This window comes from Candida theae, assembly GCF_024610275.1.
Source record: "Candida theae strain CBS 12239 chromosome Unknown scaffold11, whole genome shotgun sequence".
In the NCBI taxonomy this organism is placed as follows: Eukaryota; Fungi; Ascomycota; class Pichiomycetes; order Serinales; family Debaryomycetaceae; genus Lodderomyces; species Lodderomyces theae.
In genome coordinates, this window is record NW_026261481.1 from 35,697 (window position 1) to 53,052 (window position 17,356).

The 17,356-nt window shown below is 39.7% G+C and overlaps 5 protein-coding genes across 5 annotated transcripts; 2 read left to right on the top strand and 3 right to left on the bottom strand. All coding sequences in view use genetic code 12, as the record gives it.

The window, feature by feature from the left end:
• Positions 1 to 3,925: 3,925 nt before the first annotated feature.
• On the top strand, positions 3,926 to 6,091 carry AGC1 (amino acid transporter; the record flags this gene model as incomplete). The annotated part of the gene is made up of 1 exon (XM_051754302.1): positions 3,926 to 6,091. The coding sequence occupies one exon, from the start codon at positions 3,926 to 3,928 to the stop codon at positions 6,089 to 6,091; it is 2,166 nt and encodes a 721-aa protein (XP_051606670.1).
• A 982-nt stretch (positions 6,092 to 7,073) lies between these two features.
• KGF57_004759 (uncharacterized protein) lies at positions 7,074 to 7,415 on the bottom strand (the record flags this gene model as incomplete). Its single annotated transcript, XM_051754303.1, has 1 exon — positions 7,074 to 7,415. One exon carries the CDS (start codon positions 7,413 to 7,415, stop codon positions 7,074 to 7,076), a length of 342 nt encoding a protein of 113 aa, XP_051606671.1.
• A 2,114-nt stretch (positions 7,416 to 9,529) lies between these two features.
• On the top strand, positions 9,530 to 9,908 carry COX19 (Cox19p; the record flags this gene model as incomplete). The annotated part of the gene is made up of 2 exons (XM_051754304.1): positions 9,530 to 9,548; positions 9,619 to 9,908. The coding sequence occupies 2 exons, from the start codon at positions 9,530 to 9,532 to the stop codon at positions 9,906 to 9,908; spliced, it is 309 nt and encodes a 102-aa protein (XP_051606672.1).
• Positions 9,909 to 9,970: 62 nt separating this feature from the next.
• On the bottom strand, positions 9,971 to 14,404 carry KEM1 (chromatin-binding exonuclease; the record flags this gene model as incomplete). Its single annotated transcript, XM_051754305.1, has 2 exons — positions 9,971 to 14,343; positions 14,401 to 14,404. 2 exons carry the CDS (start codon positions 14,402 to 14,404, stop codon positions 9,971 to 9,973), a joined length of 4,377 nt encoding a protein of 1,458 aa, XP_051606673.1.
• A 391-nt stretch (positions 14,405 to 14,795) lies between these two features.
• Positions 14,796 to 16,547, bottom strand: KGF57_004762 (uncharacterized protein; the record flags this gene model as incomplete). The annotated part of the gene is made up of 1 exon (XM_051754306.1): positions 14,796 to 16,547. The coding sequence occupies one exon, from the start codon at positions 16,545 to 16,547 to the stop codon at positions 14,796 to 14,798; it is 1,752 nt and encodes a 583-aa protein (XP_051606674.1).
• Positions 16,548 to 17,356: the final 809 nt, after the last annotated feature.

Here is a 17,356-nt window from a genome sequence, read left to right on the forward strand (position 1 = left end):
TCGCTGCAACAATGGCAACCAGGGTTTTGTATAATGCAGCCACCACAGTTGATGAAGAAGGTAACAAAGTTGCAGTTCTGTAATTGAATGACTTGATTCTCAAATTATAATTTCAAACTTAGATAACCAATTTTAGACTGTTTTAAAAAACGCGAAACCTAACCATTTTTCCAAATTTAGTAGTACTAAAATGGAGCTGTCGATGGGAGGTATCCCAACCAATCCATATTGCAGGGTAAACATGCCCGCAAAAGAGGGATTAATGTTTTGACATTATAACAAAATTGGATGGGATGATGCATTTCTGTTGACAAGTCTCTCCATACGGGCAACCATTGCATCAAAATGTACTCAGCACAAGACTGCAACTCTCCACCTAGTGGGATGTTCTGCCCATCGCATGTTACCTTCCAGACAAGAGTGCCATTCACACACCACGCAGATACTTTAACATCCTCCACGAAGCACGCCTCATGCATTTGCGTTGGTTTCCCCCACGCCCCGAATAATTTTCAATCTGGTTGTTATCAGCCTTGATCACAAACTTGTATCTTTGTTGGGCGTTGTTGACAATAGCGACCTCTTTTTTGGTTTTTTTTTTTTTGTTTTTTTCTTTTGCCTGTGAGCAATAAGCTCATCGTTTTCATTTACGAGAAATCGCAACCAACAAAAATTGGAACGTACTAAAAGTTGGCCTACACGGATTTATTGTTTCAAGAAATTGTCCTCTCAGCTGAATTCTGCCACAAAGATATGTGGAGTGTGATTAAATTGTGTGTTTTTGTTCGTTTTTCGTAATTATAAGCCCAGAACGTTACCATCAACACTTTTGTTTACATTGTGTTAACTAACAAAAGTGTGTATCGGAGTTAACAAAGCCCGCAACCATAAATGCAGCAAGTGGAATTTAGTGGAATTGTGAACATACATGTGCAGTTAGTTACACAAGAATAGTGCTTGAAATAAACCGCTTCGGGAATGCTGGACGCATAAAGAATTTTGTTGGTTACTTCACTGAGGCTCAGAAACCGTTATGAGCACTTGTACGTTTGTAGAAAGAATGTGATGTCCTTCTTGTTAACTAAATCGGAAAGCTCACAAGGTGATTCAATAACACTCTACGATTAGCAGTCTCTTGCTGACAGAGGGAAGATGCTCTTTCAATTGCACTGAAGTAGCACTTTGGGTTTTTGTCAGAATGGAGATACAGATCCAGTGGTACTTTACGAAAAAAGGGCTTGAAAAGACTTGCAACGCAAAATGTCGAAAGTATCACAAAGTTGTTACTTCCATATCGAACCAACTCCACCACACTTTTAGACAGTTTTCCCCTTCCAAGAAATTACCTTTTTACCCACAGTTAAAGGAGTAGCAATCTTATACAAAAAAACACCTTTACGAAAGTAAGTCCCTCAGCTTCATACACTAATAGACTAAGAGGATGCTTTGTTTCAGCAAATTCCTTTTGCTTGGTAACGAAATACAGTACCCAAACTCGTGGGTTTTTTCGAATGTGGCAGTTCTGCATAGATTGTCCAACATTTTGGGTTGCATGACCGTCAAACATTTACCAACTTTGCTGTAGTACGGAGCAAGTCCCTATTGAAGTATGGTAATTCAATGAATCTAACAAAACTTGTTTGTCATGTAGTAGAAAAGTCAAAGGTGTTCATGGTGAGATTTGTTTTCTTTTGTGTACGTGTGGGAGTAAAGTCACGCAGTCATGTTTTTTTTTTTCTTAGGTAGGAATGTGTATATATTATTAATCCTTGCACTGGTGAACTTCAGAGGGGAGTTCTGTTGCCATCAAGGCCAACATGGGTTTCATCCTACTGTGCGTGGTAATTCAAAGAACATATAAATAGGGATTCTATTTCCCACCTAAGTCTTCAAAGTAAAAAGTCTTCTTTTGGAATAACTAAGCAAGAAAAATATTTTCATTATGACTTCAATCAATTCTTCATCTCAACAGACTGCTACTACTGAAGCTGCCTCTGAGTTTCTACAGTAGTTACATGTAGGGTCATTTACGTGCTTAGAGTGAGATGATTAAGTTACTCTTTGTTAGGAGATATACATTTTATTTGAATACCCTTTAGTTTTTTACTTCAAGACTGATGCAAAAACTATGCAAATCATTAGATGAATACTCCATAATATACACACAAACCCTAGAGCACATCCCTAATCACCAAAGCAAGGTTTTAACTGCAATTGGGAACTACATACTGAGCCTGGGAATGTGTCAGTGTCGTCGAAACATGATTAAATTCGCTACATCGAACCAAATAAAAAAAAAAAAAAAATTGCCCCCTGAAGCTGCAATTTCCGCACCGGAACAAATAGACGCAGTGCGCGACAATAAGTGGACACAACTTATGAAAAATAAAAAGTGGGGTATTGATTTTTTTTTCTTTTTCCCTTGATCCTAAATGTTCCGAGCTTAACTTAGTAGAGCTTACTTTGCAAGGTAAAACTCGTGAAGCCCTAGTTTTGAATATATGTCATACTCCAATTCAAGGAGCAACGATGCCGAAACACATCTAAGCCAGGGCTCATTCACACAACTACTCGAGAAAAGAGCTGAACCAGTGTTTTCCTGATATGAATACAATGATTCATATGCACGAGAAAAAAAAATCTTTTTTTTTATTTTTTTATTTTTGACGCCGGATGCAAGGAAGTCACAGAAAATAGTTTGTTTCTGGTGAAATGTCGCGGTGAGAGCTTTAGAGAAATGTCGTTCACCAATGCAATTGGTTCTCAATGGTCATTTCTGTTTTGTTGAGCAACTAAGTACTTGGAACGTGCTTAACTGTGACAAATGAGACTACGGTTGTACTTGATGAGGATTAAATCCCACATACAGAGTGCGTTACATTCCACTCAATTGGGGCACTTGTTTGTTTTTTTTTTTTTTTTTTTTTCGGTTAAATGTCAATTTCTGCCGACATGGGACATGCCAATGATTTTTCTCATCCTTTTTTGGTGAGGCTGCGCGTGATGCAGTGATGGGTTTGGCCACCCCTCTTCCCCCCACTCTCTCTCGCCCCGCAAAAACAAATAACACTGAGCCGCGAATAACAGGGCAAGAGGAAAAACAAAAGATACGTCGATAACGCGAATGAAGCGAAAACGCATTCAAACAATACGACATATGTAAGTATTTCCTCAAATAGTATAGTTTCAGCTGTATAGCAAGTTAGCCAGTTATCCGATATTGAGTATCTGCAGTCTAAGTACTCACACCCGGAACGGAGGGCGGGGAGGAGGAGGAGGGGAGGAGCTTACTTGCTGAGTCATGTAACACCCTCAAGAAGTGCATTCTCTAAACATCCGCGGCTTTAAAGCGGCAAGAGGGCTGCACTTCCCTAGTTGGAAGCGTGTCAGCAACTGGCCAAAGTCGAGAGAACGGTCACTTCCACTGTTCATCAGTCAATATAGCTCCGTGTTGACTCTTTTGTCACATAGTTGCAAAAATAAACAGACTACACTCGTGCGACATTTCTTCTAACTCATTAATTTCTTTTTTTCTTTTCTTCTTATTTTTGTTTATGTTTTTTTTTTTTTATTTTTTTATTTTTTTCTTTCTTTTCTTTTTAACTTCTGTTTGTCCCATCCAATCCCAGTCAACGAAAAAAGGAACCCCAAATTTTTCCATTCAGAGGAATATCATTTTTCTTTTCAAGGCTTATAGAGTTTTTGCAACTGTTTCAACAACACCCACTGTCTCGAAAATAGACCCCAGTTCCCTATTGCGTCAACCACCACCACCACCACCATCTGGTTAGCACGTTTTTGTTCCCTGTATTTAATATTTTTATTTTTGTTTAATTTTTCATTTCATTTAAAGTTGAGTTAGCAGAACCAAGCATCCCTACCCCCTGCACCACCCCCAAAGTTCATACCACACCATCTTCCAAAAATGTCTACTGAATTGAAAGCAAAGGAGATTTTCAACAATTTCGCAACAGTTGGAAAGAACCAAGAAAAAGTATTGACTTTGCCTGATTTCATCAATGTTTTATCACCATTTCAAACTGACATCCCCAGGTCAGCATTTTCGCTCTTGTATCTAGTTGCTGATTCCGAAAAGAAGGGCTTTGTCACCGAGGCTAACTGGCTACACTTTATCAAAACCTTGACTTCAACCGATGGAGAATACAAGTTGTTGTACGAATTTTTATCCTCGAGCAAAGATGTCAACTCAAAAATCACCTACCATCAATGTGTCGATATTTTGAACAAAATCAACTCGTCCATAGACCCACAGTACCAGCAAAAGTTAATCAAATTGAACTGGATCTACTTCCCCAAGTTTTTCGAACCCAAGGGAGAAATTGGCTTCAATGACTTTGTCACTTTAATCAGTTTCTTACCTGTCACCAAGTTGATTGGAAATTTTGAAGTTGCCGCTGGTAGAAACAAGACAATTTCAGGCGAAGATTTGGTTAGAATATTGACAAACACATTTAACCATAAATTGTCAGACAAGTTGAAAAAAAACTTGCCAAACATTACTGGGTTCTTTGGCAATCAGAAGGAGTACTCATTATCCAATGTCTTGTTCATTTATGATACATTGAGCAAAGTGGATATCATCAATGAAGTCATTGCAAATACCCCGCCAACAACAAAGGACAAGGCCGATATCATCATCAACAAGAAGGACTTGTACAACCACTTGAACGACCCACTCTTAAAATCGGCCAACTTTAGACAAATCTCCAACTTGTCGTTGGATTTGATCTACTATTTGATCAACCAAGAAAGCGACGACAACATCCCACGTAAGCAGATGATGGCATTCTTGAACCCCAACGTTAGCAATAACGCCAATTCACTAGTTCAAATATTCGAGCACCCACAAAGTCGCTATTCAACTCACGAACCAAGCGACAATTTCTCCTTGTGGCCAATTTACGACTCGTTGTACTCATTTTTCCTCGGTTCTATTGCCGGGTGTATTGGTGCCACTGCTGTTTACCCCATTGATTTGGTCAAAACTAGAATGCAAGCTCAAAAGCACAAGGCGTTGTATGACAACTCATTGGACTGTTTCAAGAAAATCTTGAGAAAGGAAGGTTTCAAAGGGTTGTATTCAGGGTTGGCTGCTCAGTTGGTGGGTGTTGCTCCAGAAAAGGCCATCAAGTTGACAGTTAATGATTTGGTGCGTAAAATTGGTACACAAGAAGATGGGTCGATTACCATGAATTGGGAAATCTTGGCTGGTATGTCTGCTGGTGCATGTCAAGTCATCTTTACCAACCCATTGGAAATTGTCAAGATTAGATTGCAAATGCAAGGTAATACCAAAAACTTGTCGCAACCTGGTGAAATACCAATCAAGCACATGACTGCTAGTCAAATTGTTAGACAGTTGGGTCTTAGAGGTTTATACAAAGGTGCAAGCGCATGTCTTTTAAGAGATGTCCCCTTTTCAGCAATTTATTTCCCAACCTACGCCAACTTGAAAAAGTACATGTTTGGTTTTGACCCCCACGATGCCACCAAGAAGCAGAAATTGTCAACTTGGCAATTGTTGGTATCTGGTGCTTTGGCTGGTGCCCCAGCTGCATTTTTCACCACTCCAGCTGATGTGATAAAGACAAGATTACAAGTTGCCGGTAAAAAGAATGACATCAAGTACAAGGGTATCCTCGATTGTGGTGCTTCAATCTTGAAACAAGAAGGTTTCTCTGCATTTTTCAAAGGTTCATTGGCAAGGGTGTTTAGGTCATCGCCGCAGTTTGGTTTCACTTTAGCTTCGTATGAGTTATTGCAAAGCTTGTTCCCATTAACCCCACCAATCACAAGAGAATCCAACTTTAAAGCAATCAGCGGCTACCCTGGTGTTTACAACTTGACCAATGATCAAGTCTACAACTCACAAGAAAAAGGTGACAGATTAATCTATCTCAACAAGTCAGCTATTGACCCATCTGTCAGCAAAGAGCAAGATGCATTGGTCAAGTTGCCCGCTGACTATACTTACAAGTCATATGACGCTATGACCTTGTTTATGGATATTGATTACAAATTCGGAAAATTCGATTACAATTCGTACTTGAATTATATCCAGAAGAAGTAAGAAGTAAGAAAAAAAAGAAGGCAGGGAGGAAGAGAGCACGATGTTTCAGGAGTTTGCAGTTTCATAGAGACATAGAGAGTGGAAGGGTAATGAATAGAAGAGTTTCCCAAGATGTTTGTAATTAGAGTGTTGAATCTGATTGTTTCTATACATGTATCAAAGCTTTGCAGTTTAGCTCTCGTCTTGTTCTAATGGATTCAGCTGCGAAACCTCTACGCTACCTGTTCCGTTACATAGTACTGCACAACTAATGCGAACAAAGTATTGTCACATATTCGAATGTTGAGACATCAAAACCGACATCAAACAACATCCACCCCTGAAATACTTTCATCAGCTATTCTCTTACATCTACATGTGTTGTAAGGACTCGGGGGTGTCACTTCTGAAGCAGCAGTCTGTTGAGATAAAGAGTTGGTTGAAGACATGATAAAAAAGAAAAGGATCTTTTTATCTTCCTTTTAGTTGTTATTGTTAAAAGAAGATTTGAAGAATTAAGTGGGGAAATAGAATCCCTATTTATATGTTTTTGAATAAACTTGGCACAGTAGGATGAAACACTCTTGTGGTCTTGCTGGCAACAGAACTCCCTCTGAAGTTCACCAGTGCAAGGATTAATAATATATACACATTCCTAAGAAAAAAAAACATGACTGCGTGACTTCTCCACCACACGAACACCACAACAAATTTTGTTAGATTCCTTGAATTACCATACTTTCAACACCTACGGACAACAGTTTACTTAAGACCAACTACAAGATGAACAAGATGAGCAAGTCTGACCAGCTACCATGTTAGTTGCCATAATTTCAACATCTCGATTCAGAGAGACGCAATTTTTCTTTTATTTTCTTTTCTTAATGTCCTACAGTTCATGTCTTTGTAAGTTTAATATAGCGTAAATTCAGGAGAGCAAAGACTATACATCTAAAATCCTAAACAAGACTGTAAAGGATGGTCTCCTGCAAAGCAAAATAGCTCAGTTACGACCACCAGTAAAAATACCTCTTAGGTCTTGGCCAATGTCTCTGACCAAGCCTTCGACGTCGTTGGCAGTTGTTGAAATAGCTGAGATCAACTGTCTAAGGTCTTGTGGGTAAGTAGCATTACCACTTACCAATGGAACAACTGATCTCACGTCCTGCACAATCTTTTCAACGTCCTTTTCCAATTCTTGAAATTCTTGGAAAATTGGCACTGAAGATTGTGTGGGGACGAGGACGTCGCCGGTTGGGGTGGCGGCAGTTGCAGAAGCTGGAGCTGCTACCGCAACTCCGGCAAATAAAGCAGCTGCAGTTGTGGTAAATGTGGTGAATTTCATATTTGTGGGATTTTATTGAGTGGAATGTGGTTTAGATGATGATAGGATTCCCAAAATTCAACCAAAACTTGATGGGACACTGCTTGGATATTTATAGTTTTTCGTTAAAGTACTATACTCCTTTGCACCACCGGCCATTACCCACCTCTTCACATAGTGTGGGAGTGTGGGAGTGTGGCGGTCTCCGTTGTTGGAGCCACTTTCTTACTCAAAAGCATACACAGTTAATTGTGGTTGGCCACACGTGGGAAACCGAACAACGTAATGTAGCAAATTAATGAAACGTGCATGCGTGAGGTGTGGAAGGAGAGACACACATTTTCTCTTTGTCAAAGTCCCCCCTCCTTTTGACAATAGCACATACCACTGTAAAGTTATTGTCTGCGGAATGTGTGGCTAACCATATCACCTACTCGGAATTATGCAATAACCACACTTCCTCTAGTTTGCTACCCCTTTCCAGGCACATTTCTTTTCAAGCACATGGGCAGGGAGAGAGGAGAGGAGAGCAAAGTTGTGTTCAAGTGTGGTTTCCAATTAAATTGTGGTTCCGCATATTGCAATTCCGTTCCTGCACCTTGTCGCAAGGTTGCATGAAAATGACACATTGTAAAACGTCTTTAAGGTACTACGGTTAAATTTATTCCCTATTCATACTCAACGAATGGAAATCCAGGCAAAAATCAAAGACCCACGAGGCAGCGTCCACACACGTGTACCTCATCTTCTTCTCATCGCAGTATGAGTGTTTCAGTGAGGTATGCCTTGGTATACACGACACACCGACTCTGCATTGTTTGAACGCAAGTCGAATATATATTGCATCTACTAAATTGTGTTGTCCTTTATTGTTCAACTTACCGCATAATAATTCGGATCCGAAAAACGTGGCTGCAATTCACCACAAGTGGAACATGTACCTTAGTATTGTTTTCGTAATACTACAAGACTGGAAAAGGGCAATTGTGTTGAAGGAAGACATTTTTAGCCGAAGTATCGATTCTAGTCCCCCCACGATCTGGAAATGGCGTGTGATTCAATGCGTCTACAAAAAGCTACGTCCGAGCGTCAAGATCAATATGAAGCTGTCCATGGTAGATTATCGGCACACATTAGACACATCTTTTTGACATAATTGTGGAATCCGTAGACGCAGAATACACCAACACGATTTGACTGTTTTAAAACGAGCCTTTTTTTGTGACTTGTTTCGGCACGTTTACCCATCATCCGCGCACAACGGTTTTTTTTCATTTATTTTTTTATTTTTTTTTTTTGGAAACAATAGGAATTGCAAAACCGCTATGTAACTAACCATCTTAGTTATGCGTTGATTCTGAAACTTAAAGTTGCTCAAATGAATTCAAATCTTGTTGTGGCTGTATCCAATCCACAGGATCCCTTGCTAAAGTAAAGGAAAACTGTGGGACGTTTTACAGTGTACTTCTGTACACAAAGTTAGCTAAAATTGTGGTTCATAGAACATCGACCCCCATGTGCAGTCATCGTCTCAAAATTGGTGCTTCCTGCCTTTCCCCGTTTTTTTCTGATATTCTATAGATTTTTTAGTGGATTTTATGATAGAACTTAGTTCAATCTCATAAATATTATCAGTTTAGAAGCATCAAAGTTCCCTAGTTCTATGAAAATAAATCTATAGAGAAAAGCAGAAAAAGACCCAAATTTACACTTCAATACTTTACAAAGGTTGTGTACCTGAAATATTACTGATACATGTGTCACGCTCTAGAATCGTCTTCCAATATTGTTTGGTGACTGTATTAAGCTTATGTGATATGATGTCATATTACAGCAGTTTCCCAAGATGTTTGTAATTAGAATGTTGAATCTGATTGTTTCTATACATGTATCAAAGCTTTGCAGTTTAGTTCTTGTCTTGTTCTAATAGATTCAGCTGCGAAACCTCTACGCTACCTGTTCCGTTACATAGTACCGCACAACTAATGCGAACAAAGTATTGTCACATCTTCGAATGTTGAGACATCAAAACCGACATCAAACAATATCCACGCCAGAGCAATTTTTATTTTTTTTTTTATTTTTTCGATTCTTCATCAAATGTTGAACTCTTCCGATAACACATAGACACAGCAATGGCATCCGGAGCGCCAGGTACGTCTAGCAATACGTGACTTGTGTTCCAGCACCTGTACTAACAGAAACTTCTTTTTTTTTTACCCAGGAGGCAATTTCAGAACATGGACACCAACTCCACCAGAGAGAGGCTCGTTTCCACTTGATCATGATGGTGAATGCAAGGAGCAAATGATGAAGTACCTCAAATGTATGAAATTCACCGAGAACAAGAACGCTCCAAACTGTCGGATATTGGCCAAAGATTATCTCAAGTGCAGGATGGATAACCAATTAATGGACAAAAGTGATTGGGATTCGCTAGGGTTGATCAATCTACCAGGAGATAAAGAACAAAAGACAGAGACGATAAAAGAAAAGAAAAGTTTAGGAAATTAAAGGCAGAGTAGAAATTAGTCTTGTAAATAGATAATGTTTAAAGTAGTACACTAATAAAGTTACTACTCCTTAATGTCCTTTTTGTTTTTGGGAGCTTTCGACTCCTGTGCAGACTTCAAAAACCTATCAATAGCATTTGACTCTGTAGTAGCTCTGTCGGAAGGTTCGTTTGCAGTAGTAGTATTGCTGAATGCAGGGACATGTTGCTGTTGCGGCTGGCCATATTGAGGTGGGAAACTAGGTGGTGGCGCACCTTGGTATGGAACTTGCTGATAGTAAGCACCGGGTGGTAATCCATAAGGTGCGAGTGGAGCTGGTTGACCATTTGGTGGACCATTTGGTGGACCATTTTGAGCATAATGGCCACCGTTAACTAGGTGAGGTGCCCCTTCACTCATTACGTTGGAAAAAATTTGGTTGTAAATTTGTTTTGCCGCATGAGAATTGTGAGGTTGATTTTGCTCATTTTCAGACTCTTTGGTTTCGGCTTTTGTATTCTTTAACTTGTCATCCTGTTTCTTCCTCAACAAAGACAACAACTCGTTAGATCCCTTTGCTTTGCTCTCTGCATTCTCACCACCTTGATGTGATGCAGTTGACTCTTTTCTCTTCTCGTCTGATTGCAGTTGAGGCTTGGCAAATTTTTTTGCCTGAGCTGCCTTGATACGAGCAACTTTCTCCTCCTCAGTCAAAGGCTTTCTTTGTCTTGAAGCTTTCGAGTGGTAAACAAATTGCCTATTGCTCAAATTAAGAACCAATGAAGAATCTAATAAAAGCCCACGGCTGGTTTGAAGTTTACCATTCATGTTGTTCCCACTCAATTGGGGCACATCAAATATCACACCCAAGGAAATCTTTGAACCAACAGTGATTATAGAAGCCACTGTTCCCTTGGACATGATTGGCACTTTTCCGAAATCTTGTACATACTCAACACGATCACCCAATTCAAATTTCTGATCACTCAACAATTGATACGATTCGCTAGCATTGAGAATTGCATTTCTTGGAACACCTCGGATATCCTTGTTGATCAAAGGAATTTGATTCAAAACGTAGTTCTCCATATATTGCTCAATAGCAGCGAAACTGAACTTGGTAAATGATTGACTCTCCAATGAGACTGGGATCAAATCAGCCTTGACCTCTTTCAACCATTTTTTGACGTCATTGATATCTTCTACATTCGACAAATCTTTCAAACTTGGTATATCTGAGCCTTTGAATTGACCTAATCTTGCTAACAATTTTGGGAATTTCTGCTTATATGTCTGCACTAAATTGATAGCCAATGGGGAGTATTCCCAAAATTTTCCATTAGCCAGTTGTCTGGTGTATCCCAAGACTTTTTGTCTCTTGCTTTGAAATTTCAACTCCAATCCAATATTAACCTTTTTATTACCATCCTGAATCACGTACTGGCTGGTGATTTTGGACAACAAAAGTGCATTTATTCCAAGCTTCTTACTAACGTCAAAGGATGGGACATAGTTGATTTGTTTTGCTTCAATGCTTTGTCGTCTTTTACCAATATTGGGCTCAGCAACTGAAGAGATTTTGGAGACCCTGATACTCAATTTGTCACCAGAGTACCCAACAACCTGTGCCGGTGCCCCATATCCCAAATCACCGAGAAAGATAACTTGAGAGTGCAATGGGAATTCCTCTTCAACTGGTAAAGGTGGTCTAGTGGCAAACCTCTCATCCTTGTGAGTCACATCCTTGACAATCAATTGCAATGGGAAAACTTCAACGTCTTTTGAGTACGTCTTGACATACGCACCTTTAGGATTTCTAATTAACCCATTCACTGCTTTCACGTGGACCAATACCTCAATAGATCCAAGTTTGACACCTTTGGTCTTGTCCCAAAAGTAATCCAAATTGTTACACGTGGAACGGTATATTCTCCTGTCTTCGGGACTCAATTCAGTAGTAACCACATGCTTGAAACCCTTAACGTTCCTAACTGACTCATAACTGTTCTCACCATCCACAACTTTTACAACTTTGCACTCTCTCAAGAATGGCCAGTTGCTGTACACCAATTTACCTGCAAAGCTTTGAGCAAATTGACGCAGGGTCATGTCTGACCAGACATCTTCAATATTCAATACCATTGATTCTGATTTAGATGAAAAGTTAAACACCTTGACTTCGTTTAATGCCAATTCCGATGTGAAGGGAATTGATTGCAAGGTTGGGAATCCAGCCAGTAAATCAGTACCTGTACGTGCATCTTCCAATTTCCCAATCTTGTACTCACTCACTTCGGGCAACACAAACTTTGTTTCATAACACTTGTCGTGCTCTAAGTCATGGAAAAATCCTGGTAATGGAGAAGGATACACTTTATCAATTTGCGGATTACTGACAAACTTGATATTATAACCATAGGAGTTTCTTTTGGCTTCCTCAGGTGTCAATTTCAGTTCAATTGGCTCCAAAGCCTCAAGCAATTTTTTCTCATCAACAAAGTCCAATAAAACAACAGCCTCCCAACTGGCAGTCTTTCCATTCATATCAATGTCAACCTCATGTGGGTAGAAACCAATGATTGGAGACTTTTCATCTGTCATCAATGGCCTGTAAACAGCCGGCATCAATTTTCTAGACCTTGCAGGAAGCACCGCCATCAATTGTTCAAACGGTTTAAATGGTTTCGATTTTTCAAAAGTAATCTCAACTCCCTTCTTAATCAACTCTTCCAAACCAAGCGATATGTCAGAAATCCTTGGCGCATAGTGGTACCTATAATAGAAATTCCATGACGGGCAACCACGATAATAGTAATACAAAACCCACTGTAATCCTTCCACATAATGCTCTGTCATTTCAACCAACTTGTCTTTATCATCAATGGAGAAATGTAATTTCTCCTCATAATAACTGTTTTTCCAAGTTTTAAACTTTTCCTCATATACACCCTTGGTTTCACCGAAAACATCCTGACTCTCAACCAAGTTAGCAGCTTGATACGACTTGACCGTCTTTCTCAATTCGCTGATACGCTCATCATAATCTTCTTCCGATTCAGATGGGGATAGCCCATCAATGTCTAACCTGGCCACATAAGAATCATCCGATTTCGAGTGCACAATCAAGAATCCAGCTTCCAATGCAAATTGCTTAAGAAAATCCATATTCTTTTCCACATCTTCTTTGTTCAATTTCAATGTTGGCAATTTATCTTCATTTGCCAATTCGATTAGTTCGTTAACTGGGTGACTTGAAACTTCCATAAGCCATGGCTTGATAAAACCCACCAACTTCTTTTGTTCCTTCAAAATTAACAACCTGCCAATTTTTTTCCTCTTTTTCTCCCCAGATATGGAAACATCATCAAGTTTTTTGTTAAACCATTCAACATCAACTTCTCTTTCTTCGAAATTTTCAAATTCAAAATCCGACAAATGGTGCACCCAAATATTTAATCTCCGCAAGTTGATTTTCCCATCTTCATTGATATACCCATCAGATTGAAGTAAGCTTTGCTTAAATGTAGAAATCAATAAAGGAAATGCACCTTTGTTCAAGTGTAAGTCGGGTAGATGAGGCAAGAAGTCGTTACCAATAACGTACATAATGAGAATAAAGTCATCTAAAACCTTCTCAAAATCGTACTCAAAGTTGACTTGCTCCTCAATTTCCTTAAACTCCAACTCCAAGTATTCTCTCACCAACGACAAATGCAAAAGAAAGAATTTTTGATCAGTTACATCTTTGGGGCCAGAGGAGCCCTTTCGGTTACCGAAAGTTACCTCTTCTCGTAACAACGCAAAATGAGGATCATGACTTACAAGTCCCAACATGATTAAGTCTGCATCTAATCCGTAAATACAATGTCTCAAATTTGGGTCGTAGTCATCTTGAGACCTCAAAGACCTAATAAACTCTTGAATCTTGTGTTCACCTTCCCCAGGAACTTCGTGACCACTCAACACGATTTCAATGTTTGCCCACCGTGAGTCCTCCGTGATCTTTTTATGCACAAAATATTTCAAATTGTCCGTCAACTTGGCCATAAATTCCGTACCTGGCGTGATCGAGTTGGAGTCAAAAGGATCCTCTTTTGGAAGTTCCTCACCATTCTCAATCGCCTTTTTCAAGTTTATCTCAGCCTCATAAGCTGTTCTGAATCTTCTTGCTCTTTGCTGGTTCATTTTGGCTCTGGGCGCAACCCCATCAATGGCCATATAAAATGTCTTTTTCGGCTTGATAATGCTGAATAAGTGATCGATATAGTTGAATATCGCAGCGTACATTTGATCGTCCGATATGCGTGTTATTGAACCATCGTTCGAATGTGTACACGTGTGCAAAATCGAGTTCATATCAAGGTACAAATTGTCGAACTCGGGTATTTGCTTCTCATCAATCAACTGAGAAATCAACGGCCATCTCTCCGATATAAATCTGAAAAACTTGGGAATACCTAGGAGTAGTTAGTATCTTGGGCCAATCTTGAGAAAGAGGGCTTATAGATACATACCCATTCTTGTCTTCTGCGTTTATATTTAAGCACTAATCAATGCTGTCGATATTTCTTTTGAAGAAAAAAAAAAAATCCGACAGAAGAGGCAAACAGACAAACCGGACAAAACAAAAAAATAAAATATCTTCTGATACAAATCATACTAAAACACACGACCATTCAAAGGAAAAAAAAATAAAATAAAAAAGAGAAAAAAAAAAAGAAGAGAAAAAAAAAAAGAGAAACATATATATTCAACCTTAAACAAAAAGCTAATCAACGCATAACGAATCGAAACAGAAAAGCAAAAAAAAAAAAATTTAATATCCCCACAACCAGCTAAACTTAATTAAGCTTGACCTCGTGGGTCACCAACAAGACAGAAACGGCCCATACTCAATTGCCTTCTCTACCTAAAGAACTTCCAATCCCTTCTCGTTACTTATCCCACGGTAAGCATTGGCAACCTCTGAAAACTTCTTGAAAACCAACTTTGACAGGCTACGCAATTGCTTCTTCAAAAATGAATCTTTCGACCAAAACAGGGCCCTCCAGTTGGTGGCAACAGTAAGTTTCGAAACCACTCCCTTTTGCCATCCCGGGTACTGTTTTTGAAGCTTGTTGATCTCTTTGCGAAGAAGACGGCTTGATTTGCGAAGTCCCACTCTTCCTAACCTTGCCCACTTTTTTCCAAATTTTCGTGACACTTGCGCCGCAATCTTGCTGTACTCAGCCGAGAACTTAGCAGCTTTATTAGATATTGCTGCTGCCTCCCTACGAGACGAGTATAACAATTTTTCCAAGGTATCAACTGACTTGATGGTGTAGTTAGATAATTGGCCAGCAAATATCTTTCCATGGCGGGAAGCGTACTTCATTCCAAGGTGGGAGTAAACGGATGCGTTTTCACCAGCTTGGGAGGCAAACTCCTTCAAACTGGCAAGCTCCTTCTGCGCAACAACGCTTGCATCCTTGAGCCACTGCTGAGAATTTTTACTCACCAACATCACTGCATTCAGAGTCTTGCTTAACCAATTGTTCACAATAGGGACTGCCTCCGCAACGACTTCATTGCTCCATTGACGCACCAAAGCTAAACTTGGCTCCAAACTGGTTCTCAACTGCTTGCTGTAGCTTACGAATCGGTTCACCTTCAACTTCTTAGTGCGGAAAGCGAAATAGTTACTACTAACAGGCGCGTCCTCATAAACAAGATCGGTCCAATATTGGTTGCATTTGTCGTAAAATGTGACCGGTTTCGATGCCTTAACTGATGCAAAGTGGTGGATCGTATAGATGGCAGGTATTAGACCCACCAATATGGCAAAAAGGTAGTAACAGAGGTATTCAGAATGTGTATCCAAAAAATTTTGAACAGCATTGATAATTCTCACCTTGTGCGATGTAGGGTTCGTCTTGGTTTGCACCTTGTTCGAAATGGGAGGCTCTTGGTAAACTTCTTGCTTTGCAGCTTCAGTTGCCTCCTTCCTCTCTCTCGCTTGCAACTCTATTGTGTCCTCCATATCGGTGTCAATTTCCGCTTGTGGAGCAGCAGTTAAAGTTTCCAAGCCATGTCTCTCGCATCCAGCTTCTTCTGCAGCTCCATCTAATCCAACCGACATATTCTGCTCACTCACATATTTGTTCAACTGCTCAATCTTGTCCTTTGCGTAATTAGAATAGAAATCGCTCGATTTTTGCTTGATTGACTCGCTAAACATGCTCATATTCTCAAAAAACTTGATTTTGGAACCGACGTTAGCCCAATTTGCCAATTCATGAGACACAGAATCACCATCCAGACGCGATGCTGTTGAAAGCGACAGTGGAGAGCCATTAAATTCTTCTGATCCGCCACTCAACTTCCTTGTATCAGGTGCCGCCCTTATAGAACCTTGTTTATCCACACCTGGGACCAATTTAGGGACCTTAAAGATTGAGCCATCGCCTGCATCCAGAGACCCAAACTGGTCATCGGATTCAATGTTGTGCTTGCCATCTGAACTTGTTGTTGATCTCTCGTCATCAAAATCCGATGAGGAAGAAATAATGGACCAATCTTCCTCAAGGGAGTTGCTTCCCACATTACTGCCACTACTGCTGCGAGTTACCGGTCCTTCTTTTGAAACCTGCCCCTTCTCCTTAACTTTGATGCTCTCGTGCATTTCCTTTTGAAACCCTTATCGAATATCCGCCAGCTCAGAAAGTTGCCTCAAAGTAGTAGTCTCACACAAAGATATGCTCTTCGAATTGCAACTTTTTCAAAAGTAAGAGGTCTCGATATCTAAAGCTCTGAAACGAAGATGGATTTCAGTTAATTGCTATCAGTAAAAGAAAAAAAAAAAAAATGTGGTTATAAGAGAAAGTGTGGGTGGGTGATGTGTGCCTCTGTGTGTCACGGAGGGAAAAAAAATTAAAAAAAGGGGGGTGGGATAAGAAAATGAAGCAAAATTACAGAGATAGGGAACAATAATAGACTTCTCTTTCTTTATCATGTGAGACACACGATCAACTGATTTTATTATACAAGAGGGTCATGTTGCCACAGAGGTGGTCCACTAGTCAGCTATCTACGATATATCGAGATACCAGCTTCTGCTGGCCTATTCTGACACTTGTAAAGTAGTCTTAAAGCGAAGACACAAAGTAACTCAAAGAGACAAAGATAAGCCATTTGTGCAACCCTGCACTACCATTTCTCTACTACATTTGCCAAAACCAATGTAAAAAAGTAGCGAGTACCGGGCAGGGTCGCAAACACAATGTGAAAAATTTATCCCCATTCTTGATATTCAAACATCATGAGAGTAGCTCATTAATTGATCTTGATTCTAGCATAACAAATTGTAAATCCTAAACCACGTTTGCTTCACTGAGGTTGCATTTTGATTTTGTGTCATTATTTTGCAAACCAAGCTCCCCTTCAGACTCTTTCACTCTGCCGTAAACACCCCAACCATTGCTGAAGATGTAA